This window comes from Lycium barbarum, chromosome 5 (assembly GCF_019175385.1).
Source record: "Lycium barbarum isolate Lr01 chromosome 5, ASM1917538v2, whole genome shotgun sequence".
Classification (NCBI taxonomy): domain Eukaryota; kingdom Viridiplantae; phylum Streptophyta; class Magnoliopsida; order Solanales; family Solanaceae; genus Lycium; species Lycium barbarum.
Genome location: NC_083341.1, coordinates 122,935,828 through 122,953,556, shown reverse-complemented (window position 1 = coordinate 122,953,556; position 17,729 = coordinate 122,935,828). Strand labels below are relative to the sequence as shown.

The window sequence follows — 17,729 nt, the reverse complement described above, 5'->3', positions numbered from 1 at the left end:
ACAACAGCATCGATTTTGAAATTCACGTAACGGTTCTCATCGTTCCAAGTACCACAGTGTCTAATCAACGAAGATATAGACGACATTTTCCAACAATCGAATTTAGTGTGCTTGGTAAAATCCTGAAATACATTATCAAATAAAGTACGGAATTATTATAGAAAACAACTAACAATGGAGAAAATCAACACATACAAAATATATACAAATTATGACACAAAGATTTGAATGCATATGTATTTTTGGACACGTAGTTCCTTGGTGCATCAAATACACTAACACATACATAAGGACAATACACATACATACACGAAAATCTGAACAAATACACGCTCACAAAATATACAAACAAATATACAGATCATCACTGATTCACAAAAAACATACACGAATTTGACTGTCTGTGTATTTTTTTTATCACATTGATGAACTGCACGCACTACACATAGATATGAATAAATCACTGCCTAAAATATAAAAATTAGATACGAACTCACTATTCAGAAGGAAAAAAAATGAAATAACAATGGAGATAATACAACATAAAATCGAAAATCAAATACCACAAAACGATCACTCACCAAAATGCGATTTTATGACGCAACAAATGGAATGCGCGCAACAAAAGCGGTACTTCAATTGTTTGTTTAGTGAATTTGATTTGTAAAAGATTTTCTCCGAATTACCTTTTGTATGATCAAAACCTCTGTTTTTTTATGATTCCTATGTTTTGAATGTTTTTGAAATTTGATTTTACGTTACCATGAAGAATAAGGAGAGAGAGAAGGAGAAACGTGTGATTAATGGGAATCTACTTTGCTGGAACAGATTGTAAAATATTTAATTTCACCTTCCATATTTAACGCATGATTAATGCCTAATATCCAGGGATTTGTTTTTAACATACATGTTCTATACTACATATCCGTGTATTTAAAGACTTCCAAATACACCAATTTAATACGTATTTTCCTATAATATTAGCTACGAGCTGTAATATTGGAATGGTAGCTATGATTGGTTACATCCAATCTTAAGGTAGCTATTCCTGTAAGTTTGCCAATTAAGTTTACGCTGAATGTGGGCTACTGCGGGTTTCAAATATGGGCCCAATTTGGTTGTAATTGAATCCCAATTAACATACAGTGTAATTAACTCAAAATTAAAGACCACCCCAAATGAAGGGCAATCCGCGCAAAAAAAAAAGCATATATAGTATTTATTAATTTAGCGTAAATTATCAAATGTAATAAAAAAAATCCTCCTCATAATTTGCTGGTGATGGTTTTATGGCTACTGAGTAACAGCCAACAGGCATGAGCTGGTGATTTCTAAATTCCTAATACTCTTTCAACTTCAACCAAATATGTCAAAACGTATTCCCAAAAAAAAAAAATGTCAAAACGCCTAATCTATCTTTGTAATAACACTAAGGGCTCGTGTGGTATGATGGATAAACAAAAATAGTCCTGTGATAAAATTTAGTGCCGCCTTATCCCATGTTTAGTTGGAACAAAAACTCGGGATAACTAATCCCGGGAATAGTTATCCCGGGTTTATAGTGTTTTTTTATCCCACCTTGAGGGTGGAATAACTAATACCGGAATAACTTATCCCGGGATTAGTTATCCCGGGATAAGTTGTTTCCAACCAAACGAGCTACGTCTTTGCTAATCTAGCTCAACAAGAAGCACTTCCAAACTTTGCAATGCCAAATTTAACATGCTACTACTTCCAATAGCAAGCCCTCACAGCTTTCTGAATTGCAAATCCATTAATCCGAGTTCAAAAGAAAATTATAAAGATTACAAGCCTAAAAGTACTGCATACACTCTCTAACTTGGACAAGACTCACTAAAGACTAGATTCAATAGATTGAATTTCAGGAGAGGCATACACAAGGAAAAGGGCAGTTCCAAACGAGGGACTCAGTCTCAAGGGGCAAGCTTCCCGGTGTCCAAGTGTCAAGTTCCGAGGGCTTGTGTCCGCCGAAAGCACGTGGCGGCATTTTGGACAAACCAAAACGAACATGCATGGAAATTAGCACCCAAAATCACACTGCAGCTTCCAAGACTGCTTGAAATTGAGAAGGCACTCGAAGCATGGGAGCTTGGATTTCACCTGGTTTACCTAGCTGACCACAGGCGGCCATTTGATCGTCTCCTCTACTCCATCGGAAAAGCACGACACATCCTGCTTCAGCGAGGATGTCTCTGAACTCGAGTATCTTCTCTTTTTTAGTCGGTTTGAAGAAAGATCCAGAATGAGGGTTAAAAGTGATCAGGTTAATCTTGCATGGAATGCCCTGGACAAGATCGATTAGTCTCTTTGCATCCTCAACACTGCAATAAAATTTCAACAATGAGAATCTACAAAGATACAGCAAGTAAACAGAATCTCATATTCTGCTTGATTAAGCAAGCCAACTGATTCTGAGAAAGCTTGTATCTAGAGGGGAAAAGCAAGTATGTGTCCTGGGTAGGGGCTACGCAAGTAAATCCGAAACTAAATAAGAATATCCCCAAATTCATCGGAACGAAACATCCTGATAGTCATTCTCCATGAAGTCGGAAGGAGGGCACTAATCCATGAAGCAATTGGATTCATTAGCATAGGAACAAATAGATACATGACCGTTCAAAGTGTAAGAGAGGAATTGCAACAAACAACAACTACTACACCACAAATCCCAAGCAAGTTGGGAAGAGAGAGTTGCAATGGCTCTTTTGTTTTGCGGAGTGCACAAGCTATTGGATTGTGGAGGGGAAGTAGAAGTAGGAGGAAGTTATGTGATTGACTTGCACCTTAATATGCAGGATGGAATTGCAAAATGTAGTTCATTAGGGTAGAGTTGGCACAATTATGCTGCAAGTCCAACCCCACAGCCCATGCTTTTCATTTCCAATGTAAATGTATTTCATATCTCCGTATATTTACTCTTCCACATCAAGGCTTTTTTTATAACTGAGAATCCCCACGGGCCGGTGGCTAGACCAAAGCCCTTTGGGGCTCATTCACATCAAGCCTTTTCAGCATTCATTTTCTTTTCAAAAAGGCTTTTTCAGCATTAATTTTGAATATATTTACAGTTTTCTCTATAAATACTTTTTAATTTTCTCCCATTTGCTTAACTAATCATCATCTTTTCTACTCTTATTAGCTTCATCAATAATTCATTTCTAGAAACACGAGTATTTCCCCCTTTTTTTTTTCTTTTTTTTTTGAGATGGTAACACGAGTATTTCTCTTTCTAGAGATAATTATCTCGCACAAGAATAACGACATTATCTTGCACAATTCACATTGGCAGAATAGATGGTAGAAATGCTGAAACAATCAAAGTAACGCTGTAGACCAGATTTTGCAGAAGTAGAGTAGTTTATGCAACCTCGAGAAACATTCATCTCAGCAAAGAAAGTAAATTACACTTGTAGTGTCCCTTCTGGTATTTTGCTTTAGACTTTAAAAGTAACAAAGGCAATTTAACTGTTACGGCAGATAGTAACTCCAACCAAAGGGCCATTACCCTTCCTCTCTCCAGGGTAGTCACTCTTTTAGACTGAGAAGTATGAGAGCCCGTTTGGATTGGCTTATAAGTTGGTCAAACCACCTTATAAGCCATTTTAAACTTATTTGGGTGTTTGGTAAAATAGAAAACAACTTAAATTAAGTTAAAAAGTGCTTAAAATAAGCCAAAACCAAGAAGTTGCTCAACCCCAACTTATTTTTTTTGGGCTTAAAAGCCATTTTGGTTTGACCAACAACTTTACCCTTTTATCCCTTATATTTTCTGTTAATTCCAATACTACCCTTACTTCTAAAAACCCTTTAAGCACTTTTATCCAAACAAGTAAGTGCTTATTATAAAATAACTTTCAGCACTTAAAATGTACTTTAAGCATTTATGCTTAAAAGCCACTTTTTTTCAGGTAATCCAAACAGGCTCTGAATAAGTTTATATGGCAAAGGTTTACAACAAAAGGGAAGTAGTAGAAATGAGAAAAAGCCCCAAATAGTCCCTATGTATGACTGTCGGCATATTTTGATCCTCATTATCTACCCATGGAAACAAATAGTCCTTTATTTGATCAAATCAAACAGAACACATCCAAACTAACAGAAAGCTCATTATTTTAACGGACGGATGCTGAAGTTAATAGCAAATTGGGTATCAAAGATTTGAAATTGCAAAACCAAAGTTTGATGATGAAATGGCTATGGAAATTTGCTACAGAGGAAAACATGCTATGGAAGGAAGTCATTACTGCTAAATATGGTTTGGAGGACAAGTGGATGACAAACATGGTTAATACTCCATATGGATGCACTGTGTGGAGGGCAATCAGGAATCACTGGCCAATAATGCTTGCAAGAATTAGATGTGAAGTTGGTAATGGTTTAAAGGTATCCTTTTGGAATGATATATGGTTGGGTGACAGAGCTCTAAAGGTGAAATTCCCTGTCTTGTTCATTCTTAGCCAAAAGCAACATGCTACTGTTGCTGAGATGTGGACTGGACAAGGGTGGGATCTGGATCTGAGAAGACACTTGAATGATTGGGAAATGGAGATGGTAGCAGAATTCCACAATACAATGGCAGCATTCATCAACTTAACAGGGGAAAGGGATACTCTGGAATGGAAGAAGGATAGCAAAGGAATTTTTACTGTTAACTCAGCATACAAAGACCTGAATGTATCAAGTTTTCAAGAAGAAGGATGGCCATGGAAGATGATATGGAAGACAAAAGTATCTTATAAAGTGAACTGTTTTAACTGGCTGTTGGCAAAAGAGGCAGTGTTGACTCATGAAAACCTGAACAAAAGAGGTTTTTACTTATGTTCGAGATGTTTTTTGTGTGGGGATCAAAATGAGACAATCAGTCGTCTTTTCTTGCACTGCAAATGGACAGACCAGCTATGGAGGATGTTTATCAACCTGAGGAAGATCAGATGGGTGAAGCCTGGGAGCATATAAGGAGTGTTAAAATGCTGGAACAGGGATGGGAATGTAACAAGAAAAGAGGAGAGATGGAAGATTGTCCCATCATGTATCTGGTGGACTGTTTGAAAGAGAGGAACCAGAGATGTTTTGAGAACAAGCAGAATAATTTACAGAAGTTAAAGATGAACTGCCTAGCTCTTTTTTATTTTTGGTGTAAACAGGAAATTCTAGATCAGACAGAAGATATTTTTGATGTGTTAGATCTCTTGTGGGAATAGACAACTGTAGAGATCAATGCTGTAAATGTAACCTTTTGGAGGGGGACTACATATTTTGATGTAGTACACCTGTGGATATATAGATTAACTGTTACAAGTCTCTAAACAAAAAAAAAAAAAAAAAAAAAAAAAGATGAGGAAATCAGTCATCTAGCCAGCTTGGCCATTTGAAAAGAGAGAGAAACCCTACAAAATCAAAAGGCCTCCTATCTGCTCAGTCTATGTCTCTTCCCTCCTCCCTCTCGCTAATTTATTTCAGTCACTTCTTCGTATGAAAATTTCTCTCAAAACTCAAGGGAAAACAACTCTCTTTCTTCAAAACAGAACCCCATTGCTCCTGCATTTTTTCACTCAACATTCCCAAAAATAGTCTTAAGAGAACAAAAAATTAAACACAGAGAGAGAGAGAGACCAAAGCATCATTTAGTATGAAATCTCCCACTCACAGCTGTCTCCCCATAATATTATACAAGCAACTTTTTTTCTGTTGATATTTTGCATCTGGCAGCTTATCCTTAGTCAACGGCGGATGTGAATATGTGGATATTTCTGGGAGCGTTAACTTAGATGAATTTTCAAGTTTGAATTTTGAGGGGAAGTAAGTTCCTCTGATAAATCAACTGGTAACCGAAGAGACAACGATAGTGAATATTTGGAAGACTGATTTTGACACCAAACTAACAGCAAAAACTAGAGCATGTCTCAGTAGAAAGCTTGAAGATGAATAGGCTTTTTGTCTTTTGTTTATTTGTTTAGTTTGCCAAGGTTTCGTTAAGTTCTTTCATATTTCAGTTAGTTGAAGTGTGTTCCATTTGATGGGACCAGAAGTGACTCTTTTTCACAAAGATAAAGGACTATTCATGTTCAAGACATACGCTGGGGACTAAAATAAATACTCTTGAAGGAAAAAACAAGGTATGTACCTATCATTAACTCCAGCAAGCATTACATACTCAAATAGAACTTTGTACTTATGTTTTGATTGAAGCTCCTCTCTTAGTGTTCCAAGAAGCAAGTTCAAGTTAAATTTGCGGTTAATTGGCATGATCCAGCTTCTGACCTGCAATATTTCGTTAGTGTGAATCAACATAGGACGCTATTTGTTTCTCCATTTGCCTCACAAGAATTAAGTTGCCCGAGGGAAATACCTCATCAGTTGTAGCGTTCAAACTGACTGCCAAAGCACAATTAGACTCGCGAAGAAAGCGCTTAAGCTGGGGCACAAGCCCACTTGTAGAAACGGTGACCTTTCGAGGACTAAAATGAAGTCCTTGTTCATCGACCAATATGTCTGCAGCTTTTATGACATTCTCAATGTTGTGAAGTGGTTCTCCCATTCCCTGGAGTCAGTTATTTGATCATGATTAGCTAATAGCAAATACTGATTGCTTAGGAAAACAGACAGAATAAAGGAAGAAGAGACAAAGGGTCTTTTATTCTAGTTCCTCATTGACATAGAGCCAAAATCTCAGGCAGGACTTTGTAATATATATAGCTATATAGCGTGAAAGAGAAGGATTAGCAAAGCTGGCCACATTGCATCAAGCAAGGGTGTTCAGCTTACTAGAAGTTAATAAATGGTAATCCTGGTAAAATTTTGGGAGGTATGTTAAGCATGTTCAGCTCAGGAAATCACTTCAATCATATACATACCATAAACACAACATTGCTAATTGGCCCAACTTCACTGGATAATAACCGTCGAGCTAAAACAGCCTGCTCAACTATCTCAGAAGTAGATAAATTTCTCTTCAGACCCATTCTGCAAAGTAGATTCGTGTAATTAAATAAAGGGGGCTAATTGAGAAGATGTTAATTGGAAAACAACCAAAAGGCTAAAAGGCTGCTAGAGCTTACCTGCCAGTGTAGCAAAACTGGCAATTCATGGCACAACCTACTTGACTAGATATACAGACGGTGTTCCTGCCCCGCTCACAAGGTATCAGAACAGTTTCTATTACCAGATCATCTTCCAACTTGAATAACATCTGTAAGATCCTGTGAGTTATATTTATCAAGTGATGAATCAAAAACAAATAAATGGCACCATAGAAACTATAAATGTGCTAATAACTGAAATTCTACATATGACACAAGCTATGTCTACCTTTTTAGTTCCATCAGACGCTGTCAGAATTTCTATCAAGTTTAACGTCTTAAATTCAGCATGTTCACTCAACATTTTCCTGAAATCTTTATTCAAACCTGGAAAAAATAAAAATAATATACCATTGATGAGACATAGCTGTAGCTGTAACTACCATCAAATATCTAGAAAATTATAGGTAAACACGGCAAAATGCATATTAAGGAAGATCCAGACAGATTCAGAACCCTTTTCTTCCATAAGTAATAAACGCTATCAACACTATTCAACATAGAAACTTTGACAGCAAGAATATGTGTACGGGAAAGCAAAATACACCTTCTAGTTCCTCACTGCTTTGAGCCCAAATATTATCCCCATACAGACGTTTCCATAACATCAGTGCCTGCCCAGGCTTATAACCGTGTGACTGAACCCATTTCTGTTAAACAAGAAAGCATAGTGACATTAGTAACCATGGTTGGACATTGAACAATAGAATCAAACACAGATATCAAAACTGATCTCAAAATTCCAAAACAAGATTGTAGCTTAAGCCAAGAAGAAGACAATCCATTCTCAATCTTGGAACTTTCCTCAAGTTTGCAAGGTTAACTTAAAATACAGGGAACGAACAATTGAAGTATGAATTCTATGACACAGCTAATCTCATCGATCCAAAAAAGCTTTAAACCTTTAAGCAGTAAAAACTAAAAAAGACTAAATCCTATCAAGATGGCAGCTTTCCTCAAATTTCAACAAAGTTTACCATAATACACAACAGGAACAACCAAATTCGCATGCCATTAGACACAGCTTTGCTTATGTTCGATTTGTTGAGGCTTGCTTGACTCTCAGGCTGTATAACAGCTTATACTGCTCGCCTTTGTTTGATATGTTCATTTAGTACTAGTACAAACAACAACTACACCAAAGTGGAAGCGCTAGTATAAAAGCTAAAAGTAGCTAGCCTATAGTAGTCGGCGTAACCAAAGCCTCACAACAACATAAAATTAGGCTTAATCTCAAGAACGCAAACCAAGTTTGAATACTTAAGCAGTAAACAAGCCTAAATCACTATCAAGATTGCAACTTTCCTACCAAAATCAACCTGGCCAACCAAAATATACCACAGGACCAACCGAAATATCAACCTGGTCAACCAAAATATACAGCAGGGCCAACCGAAATACACTTACCAAGTGAGTGAACTTAATCTCAAAAATGCAAAACAACTTTGAACCTTTAGCTGTATAGATTAAAAAGGACTAAATCCCTATCATAGGACTAAATCCCTATCATTCTTGCAACTTTCCTCAAATTTCAACAATGTTTACCAAAATACACAAACAGGAACAACCCAAATACACCATGAGACAGAGCTTAATCTCAAGAACGCAAAACAAGTTTGGATCTTTAAGCAGAAAACGAGACTAAATCACAATCAATATTGCAACTTTCCTCAAATATCAACCCAGTTAACCAAAATATACAGCACTACAGCAAGACCAACGGAAATACACTTATCAAGTGAGTGAGCTTAATCTAGAAAACACAATCAAACAATTTTAAACCCTTAAACAGTAAAGAAGATTAAACTACAATCAAAATGGCAACATTCCTAAGATATCAGCCTGGTTAACCAAAATATACAGCAGAACCGACCAAAAAACAGTTACCAAGTGAGTAAGCTTAATCTCAAAAACACAAAAACACAATACTGAACCTTTAAACAGTAAAGAAGATTAAATCACTATCAAGATTTCAACTTTCCTCAAATATCCACCCTGTTAACCCAAATATACAGCAAGACCAACCAAAAGTCCAAAACACATTTACCAAGTGAGTGAGCTTAATATCAAAAACAAAACAACAACAACAACAACAACCCAGTGAAATCCCACAACGTGGGGTCTGGGGAGGGTAGAGTGTATGCAGACCTTACTCCTATCAAGGTAGGACGGCTGTTTCCGAAAGACCCTCGGCTCAATAGAAAGCATCAAAAGAGGTCAGATAAGGCCAAGAAATTCAAAGCGATATGGAAATGAAAATAATGAAAGCGACTAAGCCATGATGAAGCAGTTTGCAAAGGGGCAGTAGCTATCACAGATAAAATAAGATAATCAAAGTACCGAAAATAAGAAATCAAAGCGCAAGAACTTATATCGCGATAATGCGACTACTAATATGAAAGGATAATATCAAAAAAAAAAAAAAAAAATTGAACCTTTAAACAGTAAAGAAGATTAAATCACTATCAAGATTTCAACTTTACTCAAATTTATACTACACTAACTAACAAATGAACATGTAATTTATTTCGGAAGATTAAATCACTATCAAGATTTCAACTTTACTCAAATTTACACTAGGCTAACAAACAAATGAAACACACATACCTCAAGATCAGTATATCTCATCCCTTTCAAAACCACTTTCGAATCCTTCATTGGATACCCATTTTGTCCATCACCTCCTACATACAAAAAAGACACAAGAAAAGTAAACACATAAGCAAACAAGAACTTCTGAGCATATAAACATAAGGATAAACAACAACAACATCGCCAGTGTAGTCCCACAAGTGGGGTCTGGGAGGGTAGCCCTACCTCTATGGGGGTAGAGAGGCTGTTTCAGACAGACCCTCGGCTCAAAAGAAAAGACAAAGATTTGAAGCATGATATCAAGATAAATACAACAAAATATCAAGACAAAAGGCAAATGGTGCAACAAATAGTAATACACATGGAAGAAATTAAACTAAGCGAATTACTACCTAACACTACTACTAAAGAGAACAAAACATAAGGGTATTTACCAGAAAGGTTGTTAGTTTGAGGTGTTGGTAGAACATGAGAGGTATAAGAAGAATGTTGAGCTGTTGTAACTAATCTATAATGGGGAGTAGTGAAAAGGGGTGTTGTTGAAGGAAACAACTTTAGAAAAGATTTGGGTTTTACTGAACAAGATTTTGTGTAATTGGAGAATAGAAAAGTAGTTGTTCCAAGCAAAGCAGAGGTGCTGCAGCCATTGGAGAAGCGAATTCTCCTCATCCTCACATACACAACTCTGTCATCTCCACAGCCGCTATACCAAGATTTTGTCAACTGAAACCAAGGTCTTAAGGAGTGAACAGTTTTGGTCCCTTATGTTTGAGGTGTGTTTAAAATAGTCCCTTAGGTATACATTGAACCATTTCGGTCCTTTTATGTTTGTTGATAATTAATATTTCTAGTCTTCTTCAAATATTACTGTTACTGTTGGATTCGAGGGGATTATGAAAAAAGAAAAGAAATTACTTACACTTGGAGATACAATTTTTATTGTTTATGCTATTTTTTACTTATTTCTAGATTCTAGTGTAGTTTTTTGAGGTGTGATTTTGCTATTTTGATTTATTTTTAGAGTCCGGTGCATGCAGCTTTTTGAGGTGTAATTTATGCATATTTATTACTCTCGGCTCTTTGTGTTGCATACTTTAGAATTAGAAGAAATTTTCTTGATGGTAATGATTAAATCTTCATTTTTTTCGTTGTTTCTATCAAACATAACGAATATAAATTGTTAATACTTAGCAGAAGTTAAGGGATCGTTTGGTACGAAGGATAAACATAAATAGTCCTGGGATAAGAATTTAACAATTTCTTATCCCTTGTTTGGTTAGTAATCATGGGATAAGTTATCCCAAGACTAAAAATAGTGCTGGGATAACTTATACCTGCCATAGGGTAGAATAAGTTATCCCGGGATAAGGAAGAAACCTCTTCTTTTTAGAAATTATCCAATGTATAATACTTTTAGTTCAACATACTAAACAATCTATAAAAAATAACTAATCTCAGCATAACTTATCCCAACGTAATTAATCTCAGCATAACTTATCCCAGCATAATTTGTTTTTAAACCAAACGACCCCTAAAAGTGTTTCTTTTTGTCAAACTTAAAGGACCAAAATTATTAAGTGTATGCTTAAGGAGTATTTTGGAGCTAGAAGGCATCGTTTTGTCTACTAGGAGTAATGGTATTACGGCGATGACAGCCAGCAAGCGTTTGTAGTCCAACGGTTAGGATAATTGCCTTCCAAGCAATAGACCCGGGTTCGACTCCCGGCAGACGCAACGCACGTTTTTAAAGAATTTTCCTTTTTTTTTTTTCGTTTCTGATCAGATTTTGCTCGTCCATTATTCCCAAAATTCTTCGTTCAACTTGGAATATAATGCGCTCTTTGAATCAAAAAAAAAAAAAAAACTTTTACGAATATGGTTGTGTAAATGCTACATGCTCTAATATATAAAATGAAAAGCTTACCTCAGATTATTTCATTATATCTTAGTGAGACTTAACAATGCGTCAATCTATGCAAAAGATTTATGTTGACGAACCCATTTAGTTAGGTCTGTTTGGCACCTCCTAAATGGGCATCCAAATTGGACCGAACCTTTTGTCATGCTATGGTTCCCTCAAAGTTATGGAGTAAGACATCAATTTCTCAACAAGATCAATTTTTATGATTGTATGATGAACTCCCTTGAAAAACATTAGTGCCCGTGTAAACGAGTTGCTCTACTAACTGAGCTATAGCCCTTAGTGCTTGTGATACATATTTTACCATGTAAATAAATTCTTGTCAAGATAAATATTCCATGATCCAACATCAACAATCTTTGATCTCTTTGAGTGGTATTCCTTAGATTAGTATTGCTTATAAGTAATATAATATTTATAATCCATCGACAGGATGGGTTTCATTTGGTTCTCTTTGGGATGATAAATGACCTACTTAACCCAGTGGTTAGAGTACTGCTTTCATACGGCGGGAGTTATTGGTTCAAATCCAATAGTAGGTAAAACTTATTAGATACCATTGACTCTGGTATCTAATAAGGTTTACGACCCACCCTTAGTGATATTTATTTTTTCATTTTGTATCTTTTCTATTTCATTTTTGAATTTGAATTTTTACATTAGAATTGGATTCTGTTTGATTATATTTGATTGTATTCACCCGACAGAATCTAAATAGGATTAGAAAGAGAACTTCTTTTTATTATTCGAACGTACCAACGAGTTATGAAATCGGATTGATAGCCTCCACCCGTGTTCTAGCTCGTCGGAGAGCTAGATTTGCCTCAATTTTTTGTCTCCTTCCTTCAGCCTTTTTCACATTAGCTTCCGCTATTTCAAGGGTTTGCTGAGCTTCTTGTGGATAAATGTCACTACCCTTCTCCGCATCATTTACTAAAACAGTAATCTCATTATTGCCTATTCTAGCAAAACCACCCATCAGAGCCATCGTTAACCATTGGTCGTTAAGGCGTATTCTCAAAATCCCTATATCTACAGCTGTGGCAATAGGGGCGTGATTTGGTAATATGCCAATTTGACCACTATTAGTAGATAAAACAATTTCTTCCACTTCTGAATCCCAAACAATTCGATTAGGGGTCAGTACACTAAGATTTAAGGTTATTTCTTCAAATTGCTCTCCATTTCTAAGTTCATAGCCTTCGCGGTAGCTTCATCGATATTACCAACCAAATAAAAGGCCTGTTCAGGAAGACCATCTAATTCTCAGGAAAGGATCAATTGAAATCCTTGAATTGTTTATGCTAGACCAACATATTTCCCTGGAGAACCGATAAATACTTCTGCTACGAAAAAGGGTTGTGACAAGAAACGCTCAATTTTTCGCGCTCTTGCTATGAGTAAACGATCCTCTTCGGACAATTCGTCCAATCCAAGGATAGCTCTAATGTCCTGAAGTTCTTTGTAACGTTGTAAAGTTTGCTTAACTCTTTGGGTGGTTTCGTAATGTTCCTCACCAACGATCCGAGGTTGAAGCATGGTTGACGTTGAATCTAAAGGATCTACTGCTGGATAAATACCTTTGGCAGCCAATCCTCTTGATAGTATGGTAGTAGCATCTAAATGTGCAAATGTCGTAGCAGGGGCAGAGTTAGGTCTAGTGATCTAAATGAAGCTTTTAATTTGCTTAAAGATTTTGATATCCGTGGGAAATGTAGTAATTTTTTGGTGTTGGAAACCCCCTACTTTATCCTAAAAGACAATTTAATGAGAAAAGATTGCCGAAAATTGTGTTGTTACATCTTATTTAGGACCTTCAAACGAAACCTATGCATGATATTATGAAAACTGATCATGTTAAAAAGATGAGATAGGCTTAAAATCGCGTAAAAAAAAAAATGAAAGGGGTTCACAATCTCTTGAAATCCATGCGACACAAAATAGAAGCAAAAGATGCTGGTGATTCCAATTAGTTAAGATTTATGCTAGTCATAGTGGTATAATAATAAGATATCATACAACTACTAACCCTAACAATTATGTATATAAACTCAAATACTTTGAAGTGGCAATGGAAATAATTCTGTTAACTGCAATTGCCAACTGTTGAAACAGCTCCCTCATATATAACAGGAATGCGAACAATAATAGAAGAACAATTGTCATGTAACAGAAAACCTTCTTCTATAGCAATAAATTTGTGAATGAATAAACACATATCATCATATAGTGCAGTTTACAACTATAATTATACCAAATGACAGAAAGGGGTGGAAACCAAACACAAAAATAAAAACAAGAGTCTCCACAAACTTATCAAAGAATGTTTGATACAATACGATAAAAATATCAGTTTCTTAAACACTCCTTTCCTCAGGGATTCTTCACCTTGATCCTCAACTTTCTGGCAATTTGTCCTGCTTTAGGATGAATAGGACGTTTATTCGAATCAAACTGTTCCACTTCTACCCAATTAATCACTTTAAGCAAGAGTGATTGAGGGACTTTGCCAGAAGCATCTAGTTCCGCTTTTCCTTTAGCCTTTTTCAGCCCTTTCTCCAGTGCCTTTTCAAGAAAATCCATAAACCAACTTCCTGATTCACTCTCAATTTGCTTTCCTAATTTGATTGTATTGGAAATGCTGCTGCTAATTGAAGACGAAGCTGGTTTCTTGTTCTCATCGTTCTCATTTATGTTAGTATTCGATGCAGCTCCTTTTCTCTCCTTGGTTGATGATCTCAAATGCTTTCCAAGAATTGACTTTTGATCAGTCCTCTCAGGAAATACTGCAATGGATTTGTAAAGTGCAGCTCTCCTTTTTGATGCATTAGATTCATTGTCCCGTGATTCTTCAAGTGAATTCTGCACTATTTCGTGTAAAATAGGGCCCCCGCCATTGTCTTGTTCAGCATTTTGTGACGTTTCGTTTGAAGCTGTTGCTGCTTGAATTGATACCATTTCCGCTACAGCTTGCACGATTTGCTCATGAAACTCGAGAAATTTATCGAAACAGGCTGCTGGGGCATCCGGTTTTGCAGCTCTACTCAAGTTCGAAAACATCCTTCATAGCCATAGCGATATATATAAATCAAATTCAGGTCAAAATGTATTTTACTACTAAAAGCAAAGAAAACACAACTACAAATAATCAAAAGCTCCATACTTCAAAGACCGCACGAGATTTTCTGTAGCTGATGCATCCCTTAGTGCTTGAAGAGCAATTTTCTGTGCATTTTCCCTTTGCTGTACAGCTTCCTAATGAACATCACAAATGACTTATTTGAGCTAAGGCTAATGTTCCAACAAAAGACAAGAACTGTCCATATAAATATTTGTCCTCCAAAATAATAGCCAGCAAATGTATAATATACATAAAATATACATTTTTGATACATAATAGTGTATATTTTTGTGTATTTGCCTAGCGAAATGTAATTGTTTTTGACAGACCGCCCAAATCTGTAACTTTCCCTATAATTAAACAATGCAAAAAACCGCGACGAAGATGTTACCTTTCCCAAGATACTAAGTTTTCCAGGCAAATTTACAGTCAGACTGGTGTTGTCATGTGTTGAATCAATTGGCTGAGATTGTTGTTGCTGTTCCTGAGAAGACTTTTTCGAATTGGTAACTCGTTGAGACTCTCTGCCTACTGTTGGAGAAGCTGCCATTCTTGCACTCCTTAAACTTGGTGGTGGAGTTGAACTTTTCTTTTCTTGTGTCTACACACACCAAAGAAAAAGAATCAAATTGCAACATATAAGATAAGACACATTGAACTATACAGTCAAACCTCTCTATAACGACGTCATTTGGAGAATTTTTGGCTGCTATATCGAAATACAGTTATAGATAACATATAATATAGTAATATTAATGAAATATCGGTTCTAAAGAAACCATTAGCTATTATAATGAAATGTTGTTATGGAGAGGTCTGATTGTACATACATAAAGGGGAAAATGTACCTACACTTGAGTTTAAAGGTGAATTGACAATTCTTTGTTCTCTATCGCGATCTGTTACACTTCTGCTCCTAGGAAACTTCATCATGCTAGGTGTAGCACAACTTTTTCTCACCATAGAAGGACTTTCCCCTTTAGCTTCCATCAATTTACCCAACAACGCACCACCAGCTGATGACCTCAATTTTCCACGAATAACAGGTGACATTGGAATAACTCGAGCGAATTTAACAGCACTAGACTTCTCTTTTATTGGTGTACATTGATCGAAATCAATAGGAACAGGCTTCAAAACTTGAGGAGATGAAGCAACAAATTCTCCTCCCCCACCTATTCCCCAAGAGCCCCTTCTTGGTGGAGCTGACATATTCTGATTGTTTTTTTCTCCAACTTTTTCGCCTTTTTCTCTTAACCCCATTAATGGTTCTGGAGTTCCAACAAGTGGATGCCTACCAGGGAGTGGTTTCGCGCCTTTAACGATAGGAACAGGCGAACCAGGCTCTAATTTATCGACATAAATGAACTGTCCTAGCTGCATTTTGTTGCTTAGTACTAAATCATCTTGTTCATATGGAAGACTTACATAAATGGAATGTGAAGAATCTGAAACTTTGATGAAAAATCCATGTTTTGGCCATAGATTTTTCTCATCAAGATCTGCAGGAACAATATCAGTAACCTGTAAAAGTGAACTCCTATGTTCACTTGTTGGCTTTACACCTGATTTCATCCCATTTAGTAACTTCAACAAAATCCCCGGTGCTAATGCTGCCATAATAATCTTGAAATTTTTCTACAACCCCAATTCACTCAAATTCTTGAAATTTTGGAAATTACAGAAAGTTAAGACCTTTTAGAACTTTTCAAGAAAATAACATCAAGATAACCCCAATTCACTCAAATTCTTGAAATTATAGAAAGCTAAGAATTTTTCAAGAAACAAAAATATCAAGACAACCCCAATTCACTCAAATTCTTGAAATTTTAGAAATTACAGAAAGTTAAGATCTTTCATAAATTTCAGGAAAAAAATACATCAAGACAACCCCAATTCTTGAAAATTTAGAAATTACAGAAAGCTAAGACAATTTTCAAGAAAGTTGAGTAGAGCGAGTCAAGAATAAAATGTATGAGTAATATATCAAAGTTGACACAAAGCTCTTAAAGATTGATTAATACAAAGAAGAAATTGACTATTTCAGAGTGTTTCTTGTTGATTTTTTTAAGAGCTATGGTTCAGTGAATATGTGAGGTTTAACGGTAAACTAGTAGAGAAAGATGAAAGGGTTTAGTGGGTCCCAAATGAATGAATTTTTAAAATTTGTGAGTTTTGGAACGTTGAGTTCGTGTAACGGTCATATGCTGTGAGTGAGCGACATCAATGTTTTTGGTTTCTTTTTTTTTTTCTTTGGATGTTTAGCGGAATTAAACTTGATGCCCGTGTCCCGCTTTATAGTAGTAGTAACTTTTTTTTTTCTTGCTTTTTTGTGGTTAAACTTTTGTGAGTGGATATTTATGACTTTTGCATTTTTGCATTTATTTCCTAAGGGGTCGTTTGTTAGCTGGTTAGGATTTTGGAGGTATTAGTAATGTAGGTATTAGTTATGCAAGGTTTAATCATGCGGGGTTTACTTATGCATGAATTAGTTATGCATAAATTATTTATTTGAATGTTAGTTTGTTATATTAAAAGTTAATACATATTATATACTTTTTAAAATTAAAATATATATATATATATATATTTTACAAAATATTAAAATATTATATTAAAAATTGTATAAAAATATTGTTTAGAAAAGGAAAGTATTTAAGTGAGAAATGATAAGGGTAAGATTGTCATTTCAACTTTTTATTCATGTATTAATTATTCCATCTTTTACTCCGCATAAAATAATACATAGATTCCCTCATAACTTATGCATGTATTAGTTATGCGGGTTTCGAAATTGCAAACCAAACGTTGTACTAATTTTATACATGAATAACTTACTTCTTAACTAGTTACCAAACGTCGTACTAATTTTATACTTGAATAACTTACTTCTTAACTAGCTACCAAACGAGGTATAAACATGTAGAAATTAATACATGAATAAGGCAGGGGCGGACCCATGTGTAAAGTTTGGGTGCTCCGGCACCCATTAAAC

The 17,729-nt window shown here is 35.7% G+C and overlaps 3 protein-coding genes and 1 non-coding gene across 4 annotated transcripts; 1 reads left to right on the top strand and 3 right to left on the bottom strand.

The window, feature by feature from the left end:
- Positions 1-1,702: 1,702 nt before the first annotated feature.
- LOC132641348 (uncharacterized) lies at positions 1,703-10,416 on the bottom strand. Its single transcript, XM_060358306.1, has 9 exons — positions 10,127-10,416; positions 9,708-9,784; positions 7,648-7,750; positions 7,330-7,427; positions 7,080-7,210; positions 6,876-6,984; positions 6,371-6,562; positions 6,146-6,282; positions 1,703-2,342 (listed from the first exon to the last, which is right to left on the bottom strand). Exons 1-9 carry the CDS (start codon positions 10,359-10,361, stop codon positions 2,054-2,056), a joined length of 1,371 nt encoding a protein of 456 aa, XP_060214289.1. The 5' UTR covers positions 10,362-10,416; the 3' UTR covers positions 1,703-2,053.
- Positions 10,417-11,354: 938 nt separating this feature from the next.
- TRNAG-UCC (transfer RNA glycine (anticodon UCC)) lies at positions 11,355-11,426 on the top strand. Its single transcript has one exon. It is a non-coding gene; the product is annotated as a tRNA-Gly (tRNA).
- Positions 11,427-12,143: 717 nt separating this feature from the next.
- LOC132639714 (uncharacterized) lies at positions 12,144-13,737 on the bottom strand. Its single transcript, XM_060356146.1, has 3 exons — positions 13,673-13,737; positions 12,928-13,270; positions 12,144-12,826 (listed from the first exon to the last, which is right to left on the bottom strand). The coding sequence occupies exons 1-3, from the start codon at positions 13,735-13,737 to the stop codon at positions 12,377-12,379; spliced, it is 858 nt and encodes a 285-aa protein (XP_060212129.1). The 3' UTR covers positions 12,144-12,376.
- Positions 13,738-13,780: 43 nt separating this feature from the next.
- LOC132641345 (uncharacterized) lies at positions 13,781-17,183 on the bottom strand. Its single transcript, XM_060358292.1, has 4 exons — positions 15,587-17,183; positions 15,126-15,335; positions 14,777-14,868; positions 13,781-14,674 (listed from the first exon to the last, which is right to left on the bottom strand). The coding sequence occupies exons 1-4, from the start codon at positions 16,352-16,354 to the stop codon at positions 13,987-13,989; spliced, it is 1,758 nt and encodes a 585-aa protein (XP_060214275.1). The 5' UTR covers positions 16,355-17,183; the 3' UTR covers positions 13,781-13,986.
- Between the last annotated feature and the right edge of the window lie 546 nt (positions 17,184-17,729).